Source organism: Antedon mediterranea, chromosome 5, assembly GCF_964355755.1.
Source record: "Antedon mediterranea chromosome 5, ecAntMedi1.1, whole genome shotgun sequence".
NCBI lineage: Eukaryota > Metazoa > Echinodermata > Crinoidea > Comatulida > Antedonidae > Antedon > Antedon mediterranea.
In genome coordinates, this window is record NC_092674.1 from 10671490 (window position 1) to 10682346 (window position 10857).

A 10857-nucleotide genomic window follows, 5' to 3' on the forward strand; every position below is an offset into this window, starting at 1 on the left:
TCAATCCCATCAGACACTTGGATGACAGCGGTAATTTCAAAATGGCTGCTGAAGGTTGTAAAACAAAAAGAATTACCACCGAATTAATAATAAGTGATGAAGACGATGATGGTGAAATCAATGCTTTATTTAATCGCGTAGCAAGTAAATTGGGGTGGCTTGAAGAGCAGATTAATTTTCAGGTAAAAACTGTATAAATTTAATAAGCTAGGCCTAGGTCTAGGCTAGGCTGGCTTATAAGTTACATCCCCTCCTTCCTACCTTTCTTCCTGTCAGTGAAGTCCCTGCTGTGGGTACGGAAGACTAATGCTAGTCTAGCTAGTGGTTCATATAATTGACTAGGCCTAAGCTAGCTAGGCCTAGGCCTATATTAATATTAATATTATTTTGATATTATTTAACCAGCCAGGATAACTGACAAATTTACAAATATTAAAAATCAGGAGGTAGGACCGTAGTAGTAGTAGGCCTAGCCTAGGCCTAGGTGTATTTTTCAGCCAACAAATACAATTGGCAAAAACTTTCTCCATCTCTACCAGATGATGACAATGACATTCATACACATGGTGTCTGAAGAATTTTGCTGTATGTAATGTGTAAGCCTACTAAAACTAACTTGCAAATAAAGTTTAAATTACTGAATTATTCCTAAATTATTTTTTTAGGATTGCAACAGAACCGGTAAAAAGAAGACAAAAACATGCAGCAGTAGGAGAAAAAAGAAGAAAGAAACCAGCAAAGAAAATGCAGATTCTAATAATTTAAAAGTTGAAAGTATCAAAAAGAAACCAAAAAGTCAAACTACTAAATCAAAGAAAAAAATAAGGCAAAACGATTCTATAAATTGTGGAGAAAACAGTGTGCTTACTCCTTTAAATACATCTAAGGATAAACTTGATCATCAAACAGATACTAATTCCATTAAGATTAGTTCAATTGAGGATAATAATGATGAACCTAATCCTATCACTGCATCTACCTCAAATCAAAAATATTCATTTTTAGATACCGACTCTGGTGGTATTAATTATCTTTTAGACCAGGACCTGGATGACCTTTATCAAGACAGTTTTTCACCACTACCAAATGTCAAGATTAATCATTCAGCCGTAAAAAGCGTGGCGACTCACCTGACTTTCTCCTGTTCAGGTAGCCCTTTCAATGATGATGGCGCTCCAAGTCCTCCCACCGTTGCCACGGCATCATTGCACAGTTCTATAAAAAATATAAGCAAGGAACAGAGAGTTAGTGATGCAAATTCTGTTTATGTTAGTGAGGGACAAAATATAGATGAAAATATATTTTTGGACAACAATCTCAGTGACAGTGATCTATTTGATACTTCAGTTACAAATGATTTTAAAGAAAGTAGAAATGAAGATATTGAATCAGCAGAAAAGGAATACATCACCATTAAAAGTAATTCACCAGTTAAAGAATTTTTAGCAGACGACAAATTCACAGACTCCCCAGATCCCATGAATTGGATTCTGTCACCGACGTCAACAAACAAAAAAACAAATCAACCAATCATAATATTGGATAGTGATTCCGATGATGACGATGTTAAAGAAGTTCAAAGTCTCAAAGATCGATTAAAACAGAATTGGAAGCAAACGTCAGTAGAAGTAACGAAAGACAAGAAGCATGTGACTAAGACAACTTACAGGTTTGTTGAAATGAAAGGAGTAATGTGCTGGAGTTGACTCTAGTTATAATAATAACTCTATGGTTATTACCAAATCTGCTAATCCCAAAATGATCCCTGTTACTGTAAATATTTTTATGCTGAAACAGTTTTGATAAATTTTTATTTAATGTATTTCTAACTTTCTGTAGTAAACAATGTCTTTCATGAGTTTCAGCTCTTTGTTAAAGATGTATTGTCCCTTGAAACACAAAAAATGAAGGTCAAAATATTCTAAATTTAAATTGGCCATATCAAAGTAACATTAAAGTTATTCACTTTAAGTCGAAAATTCAAGCCAAAAACAACAAGTTTAGGTAATTAACAGGTAAATTAATTTGATTACATTTTGTCTGGAAAATCATCGCGAGCGAAAGTAAACAAAGATTTCAAACCACGAGTATGCATTATGCATGATACTGGTTAGAATTGTTTACAACTCGTCACGAGTTGAGAAGGTGTTTTCACACAGATCGCGAGAAAGTTTTGTGATTATGCATACAGAGTAGCCAAACAAGCTCGTTGCATTATGAGATATGTTTTGATCGAAAACTTTGACTGGAAGTCAAAGTTATTTTTTTAACAAAAAAACGTCTGTATTTCAGTTAAATGATTTTTTTTTCTACTAATTTTTGGTGAAAGTTAATAACTATTATGATACTTCAAAATGACTTACTCTTTTTCAAAATCTTTTTTTAAAATTATTTTGGAATTAGTCAATAGGACAATACATCTTTAAGCTATTACGGTTGCTGCAAAGTCGTGCAATCTATCATCACTACACTACTGTATATTCAAATGTCAAAGAGAAAAAAAATATAATATATATTGTTTTTTACAGGAATTTTTCAGCCGTGTTGGATAGTAGTAGTGAAGATGATTTTGAATCATGTAAGTACAAAAACAAAAGATATGAATTAAATGTGATCAGTCAATCATCGAGTGGCAAAAATCCTCAAAATGTCACAAAAAGCTGAACGTGCATTATACACTATACACTAAGGGCTAATTCGAAATGACATGTGATGCGTAATTGACCAATCAATTGCAATAATGATATGATGTATTAGTAGGATAATTTATTATTTATAATCTGTTGCAGTGAACCCTTCTCAATGCGCAGTTGACTAAATGTCATAAACAACTTTCATCTCCCTCCCAAAACCATTATCGGTGGTGTGATGACTAATACACCAGATAACATGTTACCCTTACAAAGATGAACACAAGATGTGTACACTGAGCCCAGGGCTAACACTAGAGGTTTGATGTACTCTCTCCTCAACCATTATTCTGATGGCTAAACAAGTCTTCTCAGATAAAGGCTATCTGAGAAGACTTGTTTTAGCCAATCGAATAATGGTTGAGGAGAGTCCTAAATTTGTGACAATTTTATGACTATGAATTTCAGCACCTCTGTATAAAAACCGCTCCTTAAAAAATTCAATATTCTCAAACAACCTTACTTACTTACTCTTAACCATGCGAAATAAGCGTATTTTTAAAATTATTTTCATGAATGCATTACTTTTCAGTTCTTGACAGCATTAGGACTCCAAGCAAGGAACTAAACTTCAACCAAACTGACATCAAGAATGACAGATTTATAAACGATGATTTAAGTTCAAGTGATGACGACAAATATCTTCATACACGTTTGTTACAAAATGATAAGATATTCAAATCAAACGTAAGAGGATAGATTGGCATTAGAATTAAACAGTCGTATATCTTATATTAATTTTAAAAGTAACTGATCCAAGTTAATTATTTAGGAACATAGATATTAGAGAGCTTTCGCTGTCTCGATCGGGAAATGGTACACCAAGAAAAGCTCAACTTTTTGTGTGTGACGTCACTGGCTTAGAGGTTGTTTGACTGATCCTATTCCCTCAGGCTTTGTGAATGAAATTATTTATTTATTAATCAACATTTTTGTTTTGACGTTATCACATTTTTATTTTCTTTTAAGTTCTGTTATTTATTTGTTGATTTCGTAGCTTAAGTTAGTTAAGATAAAAGGTAACAAGCTTGATTAGCTTCGGCTATATCTTGGCTACCTTTTGTATTGAAATTGTTTTTGTTTGATACAATAAAGAAGAAGAATCTATTTGGACATATCACTACCATATTTGGGCACATACACTTTTTTTGTCAAACTAGTACTATTGGTTTGATATCGATGTTACAGCAGTTAATATAGGCCTACTGTTTCTATCAGGTTTCACCTAATGGCTTGTGTGCTTGGCCTCATTACAGTTGAGTCTGAGATACACTGAGACATTCTTACCAACGACTTTCTTGGGTTTGGTTCTTCGTTTAATCGCCAACAGCACAATACACAAATACACAATACAAATTATTATATTCATTTTTCTTTTATTTCAGAAAAAGACTAAGAAAGCTTTTAAATCATTTAATGATGATGATGATGATACAGGTAAAATACAGTTGTTTTTTTATTCTATTATTATTTAGAAGCTATTGGCCATTATTGTGGACAGTTTTTATATCCCAAAGAAGTTCTTATATAGTCAGTGGCGTAACACAGGTGGAAAAGAACCCTGGTTTAGCACCCTAACTAAGATGGGCCCTGCAACGCAGGTGCTGCTCATGCACTAGGGCTCCTTAAGCTCTTACTCTAGAAGAGACTAGACTAGAATTCAAAACTCTAAAAAAACCGGACTATTCTCAACATCTCTCTTTTAATCTACAGAAACGTCATGGTTCTATCATACTGTACATTTGAAGATATTTTCAGTGATTTCCGTGACAAATTATTCATATTAGATTGGCCGACTTTCTACAAGAGCCATGTCTTAAGCTCTGTCTAGACTATCAAACTAAATGCAAATTGCTTAAATAAGGTAGTAATATGATATCATCGTATCTATGGGCACATCACATTTTTTGTCACTTATAGGTTAATAGTGTAAACATAGCTTTAAACGGTCACCCAAATTTAGGTTTATAGATGAATCATTATTTTTCTAAAAACAAAATTAATTTTCTTTATTAGATGATTCTGTGTTCAAGACGCCCATCAGTATTCCTACGCAAAAAAATATCAAGTCAAAGCCCAGCATCAGTTCTAGCAGTACCTTCAAGAAACCTACTAACACCAGTACATCAACCTCTTCTTTATCCAACTATCAAACAAACTCTATTCCGATCTCTGCCTCCTTCAAAACACCTGTAACAAAGTTCTCAAGTACTTCATTCCTTAGATCTCTGAGTACTCCTTATAAGGGCACGTCTTCTCCCTCACCATATGTTAACAATTTTAAGAGTACGCGAGATGAATTGATAAAGAAACTGTTCACTCTATACAATGATACAGTGTTTGATAATAAGGTAAAGGGATCATGTTAAAAATATTCTACAGTAACTGCAATAATACATTTTTTATTGTAATAACATATAATTTTAGTTGTTTAAATGTACACGTTTATGACGCTACGATTTACAGTGTGTATATAATATAAGTACAGAAAAATAGATTGATAAATATTTTATAAACATTATGAGTATTTATAAACAAATGTAGCTACTGCGAACAAAAGTGTAAGCTTACATGCAAAAACCACTGAACCCTAATTATAGAAAATATTTATTTGCACTTTCTTTAGGTTCAGACTTACATTTTAAGCTGGGTTCATACTTGTTGTCTGAACAAGGCCATGTGTTATGCAGTAGACAGTTGTTTGGCGTCAAACCTGATAAAGCCTTTTTGATGCAATAATCACAACTGCGATCACTTAAAATGCCCTGAGTCTGAACGTAGCCTTGTTATGAGATTGTATCCACTTTCATACTTGTTTTTTTTATAACAAGTCTTTCATTTTTTTAGTTACCATCTGATTTTAAGATAACATGGAACAAACGCATGCGCAAGACTGCTGGCTTTTGTTACTACAGTCAAAACCGTAGCAAAGGTGAACGCTACTCAAGAATTGAGCTTTCAGATAAAGTTTGTGATTCAGCAGGTAAGTGCTAGATTTACAATAGATATAATAATACACAAATAGGTTTGTGAGTGCAGTGGTACAAAGATGGTTATATTTCCACCAGTCACATTTGCTGTTTTATCCTAAGTCTCATTTGAGGCTTTAGGAAGTGGAGTTGAAAGAGTCATGAGTTACAACCTTGGTACTAGTTCAGGATTGAACCCTGGATCTTAGGATTGGAAGGCAATCATGTTAACCACCAAGCTACAGATCCACTACAATATTATATATATATGATTACAGTCGCACAATGTAATTTTATTTTGTTCGCAATTTGTCAACAGAACGATTACGAGACACTTTAATACATGAGTTATGTCATGGTGCAGCATGGTTGGTACATGGAGTAAGCGATGGACATGGCAAATTTTGGAAGTACTGGTAAGTTGGTATAGAACCATTACAAGATACATGAGATACTATATGTGAACTTTATTCAATCAATCGTACATTTGTTATAATGGTAACCACAATAAGGTATAATATTACAGTAAAAAACAAGACCAATATAAATATTAATTATAAAATATATACAATGATTATTTACAGTAATGATAATAATAAAAATTAATTGTTTATATTGACTATTATTGGAAACAGAAGTTGAATAATAAAATACTGGAAAGTTTAATTAGAGGTTTACAATCAATGGAAAAGATGAAAACATATAATATTGTAACATGAGTTATGTTATGTGTCACTATGGCCCTGTTTCTGCTGCCAATCCCAAATATACCGTATAAATATACCGTATATATACCGTATATGAAATTCGTGCACCGTTTCCGCTGCACATACTTCGTGGGTGGGCTGTAAAAAAAGTTGGCTTTCATATACCCAAAATGCATTTTGTGAGACGGAAGTATGGATTGACCTAGAGTTTCGTGTAGTGAGGTTACATGACAAAAACAAAACAATGATGGTTTCTCAAAACGTCTTAGCATTGCTTTCTATTTTAAATCTAATGATCAGAAGTGGCAACGAATTTACATCGCACAAACAATCTAGAAATGTAGAATGGGCATTGACTACATTTATGCAAAGAAGACGACGGCGTTTGCCGATAACTTTGGCATTATTAAGTCTACCACAAATTCTACTTTTATTTTGTTTGAGATACTTTTGTAAATCTCGGTATCTCTTCTGTTGCCATGTAGTCTCCCCCCAACCTTCGCTTCTCCCCACAATTGAATTGCAAAAATAGTTATTTCTTCAGTCCACAGGGATATTTTGATCTGTTGCTTGCTTATTATACACGTGTGTGTCAATGCAGCAGAAAAACCAAACAAACGCATCACGCTCTGTTAGTTTTTGACCTCGTGTCATGGGCCGTGTCATATATACGGTATATTTTTAGTGCAGCAGAAACGGGGTACGAAATATACGGTATATTTTGGAATATACCGTATAATATCCACAAACGATGGGGATATTTATGCGGTATATATATCGCATATATATACGGTATATTTTTTTATGAGACCCATTTCTGCTGCCAAAAAATATACCGTATATAAAATATACCGTATATATACGGTATATTTTTGGCAGCAGAAACGGGGCCTATGTTAAGAACCTGCATGTACTAATATGTTGCCATTATTCCATAGAATCCCATCCCATATACAATTTACGCCTTTCTGTCCCTGCCACAAAAATGGTTTTTGGCGACAATGCGTTCTCTGTCCGAAACTTTAGAGCAGCATCCCTTTAGATATCTGACACTAGGCTCCTAGTTCTCGTCTTTTTAAGAAACAGCTAAAAACGTACCTGTTCCCTAATTAGAATTTTTATTTTATTTGTATGTTGTTTCTGATAATTTTCTCTGCACAGTGCTTTAATCTTCTGGCAACACGCTTTATAAATAATGAATAATAATAAAGCTAAGAGCAAATTAATTGTGTATTTGGGCAATATTTTGAGGTGAAAGTTTTCAGAAAAAGAAAAAACATCTACGTATTAGTTTTCCATATATGATATCCCAGAATGGTACACTCTAGTTGTTTAATATAATATTTATTATGTTCTGTTCCCTAATTAGCATTTTTATTTATTTTTTTGTATGTGGTTTCTGATAATTTTCTCTGCACAGTGCTTTGGTCTTCTGAAAACACGCTTTATAAATAATGAATAATAATTATGAAGCTAAGAGAAAATTAACTGTGTATTTGGGCAATATTTTGAGGTTTTCAGAAAAAGAAAAAAATATCTACGTATTAGTTTGTTTTCCATATATGATATCCCAGAATGGTACACTCTAGTTGTTTAATATAATAGTTCGAAATACAATTATTACCAGTTTTGCACAGTTTATTTTTGTTTATTTTTTTAGGGCTGCCAAAGCAAACATGGCGCATCCTGAGATTCCAGTAATAAGTAGATGCCATTCCTATGTAATTAACACCAAATTCAAATATGATTGCAGTAAATGTGGATACACGTAAGTATTATTATCGACTCAATTGTGACTTTTTAATTGTACACTAAGTAAGTATAGTAAGCTCAAATCTCACAATAATCTCTAACATGAATTACAAAAGTAATCATAAAGATCATATAGTGTAAAATATATTGTAAGTCTAAAAACTACCAAAATTAAAGTGAGGCAAACAAATTTAAGTTTGCTAGTTTAGACTAGGCCTTGAATGTTATGATTACAGTACTATATTGATTAAACTTTTAATATTTTACAGAATCGGACGTCATTCCAAGTCGCTGGACACATCGCGATATCGTTGCGGTTGCTGCAAAGGCGAATTTGTACTTAGACCACAACTTGACAAAGGCGGGAAACCTGTCAAAAAACGACAACCAAGTAAATTTGCACTTTACGTTAAAGATAATTATAGCTCGGTGAAGAAAGATAATGAGCAAATGAAGCATGCAGACATTATGAGGATATTAAGCCAAGAATTTGGTAATAAAGCCAAAATTAGCAATTCTTAAATAAAAGTCATGACATTATTATGTAGAAAAGTTATAATTAACGTTTCTGAATTTTTAAATTTATTATGAAAAAGAAAGATTTTTATTGAACAAATAATGTTGCAATGAATTTACTTCAGTAAACCAATAATGAACTTTCTTGAGGTCCGAAATTTCCTAATACATTTTTACCATTAAACGCATTCCAAATACCAGACTTTCTAGAAAACTAGACATATTAGCAGTGGCGTAACAGCTATGCGTGCTCACTCGCTAAACCCATGGGCCCCTGAGCAATGCCCAGAGGAAAAAACAAGCATTAAAATATGTCGAAAAAGGTAAAAACGCCCATAGCCTCCAGCATTGGAGGGCCACTTAGGGTTCCTCAGGTCTCTACGTTACACCACTGGGTATTTGTACTACAGGTATTATTAACAATCAAGTGATACAATTATGCTGGGTGAAAGATGAATGGGCTCACTCTGTTTTCCACTTATACCTTTTTACGCTATATAAACTTTATATTTATAGCATCTGAAATATTTTATTATTAAATTTCACATGTATTACGAAACTTGTGAAATCTTGGTAAAAGTAGGTTTACTGTGATTGGTCAGTTGAATACTACAAAGACCCTTTGCTGGTGTGTTTTTCTAGACATTTTCCACAAACTTTATTCAAATATTTTTGGTTATGGTTACAAATGTTTACTATCTGCAAAGTTATGCAATGTGAAAATAATGATAATAAAAATGTTTACGCAAGAAAATTGTCACTGCCTTAAATTCTTTTTCCAATACACTTTTTATAGCTTCATTCAAATTGGAGTTATTTGGTTTATGTGGGAAAGAATAAAGATAGATGTGTACATTTATGGACTGTGTATAACAAATTCACACTCTGAATAAATATCAATATGGAAATGTTAATGCTAAAATCGGCTATCCATAAACTGAGATGAAACATTTTTTTCATAAAAGACCAACATTTATTTGAGGACTTTTAACATTTAAGTATTGTTTTTCCATAAGTATTTGTTAATGGAGTATTGTGAATTATGTTAGTTCTCAACCAACAAGCTGGCATTGTTTACCACTCAAATAAAAAAAGTACAGATTTTTTTCTGTTGAAGACAAAGGTTATCCAAACGAACAAACCAAATGTCATTACTTTAAAATTCTTCTTTCTTGGTGTTATTTAATTTTATATACATATATATGTATAAAATATTGTGTACTGTATATATATAAATGCAGATGAGATATATGAACAAACATCAACTATATAGCTAGTTAGTAACCAATGTGATGTACAGTTGTAAATGGAAATGGTTACAGTACCAGATCATGAATAAAAATTAATATCAACAATTTCTTTGTTAGATGTGTTTTATTGCATATGAACAGATTTCCTTGATTGTGACAAATGATGATGACAATTGGTGGTAAAAAGATATTGGTGACAAATGATTAGTGACAAGTAATTTGTGCCAAAAAGTTATTGGTGGTAAAAAATTATTGGTGACAAATGATTGGTAACAAGTGATTGTTGACAATTGGTGCCAAAAAGTTATTGGTGACAATTGGTGGTAAAAAGTTATTGGTGACAAATGATTGGTGACAAGTGATTGGTGACAAGTAATGTGTGCCAAAAAGTTATTGGTAATTGGTGGTAAAAAGTTATTGGTGACAAATGATTGGTCACAAGTTATTGATGACAATTGATGCCAAAAAGTTATTGGTGACAAATGGTCACAATTGGTGACAAGTTATTAATGACAAATTATTGGTCACAAGTGTGATTGGTGATAAATAATTGGTGGTAAAAAGTTATTGGTGACAAATGAGTGGTCACAAGTGATTGATGATAATTGATGCCAAAAAGTTATTGGTGACAAATGGTCACAATTGGTGACAAATGGTTACAATTGGTGACAAGTTATTAGTGACAAATTATTGGTCACAAGTGTGATTGGTGATAAATAATTGGTTGTAAAAAGTTATTGGTAACAAATGATTGGTGACAAATAATTGGTGGCAAGTGATTGGTGATGGGGGATAAATGATCATGCATGATAGTGACAAAGTGATATTGGCGACAATTTTTTGTCAAATGTGATTGGGGACAAATTCTGACATACAATACAGATATTTCAATGACTTCATTTTGCCTGGAAGTGGATTGGTACCCATATCTTAAATTAATTTTTGAGGCAACATCCATGTAGACAGAGTGAAA

General features: G+C 32.8%; 1 protein-coding gene across 1 annotated transcript; it reads left to right on the forward strand.

Annotated features, from left to right (window-relative positions):
• The first annotated feature begins 36 nt into the window (after positions 1–36).
• Positions 37–9957, forward strand: LOC140049676 (uncharacterized). The gene is made up of 10 exons (XM_072094624.1): positions 37–182; positions 666–1669; positions 2529–2578; positions 3223–3377; positions 4076–4127; positions 4707–5041; positions 5538–5673; positions 5979–6075; positions 8027–8134; positions 8388–9957. Exons 1-10 carry the CDS (start codon positions 42–44, stop codon positions 8638–8640), a joined length of 2331 nt encoding a protein of 776 aa, XP_071950725.1. The 5' UTR covers positions 37–41; the 3' UTR covers positions 8641–9957.
• Positions 9958–10857: the final 900 nt, after the last annotated feature.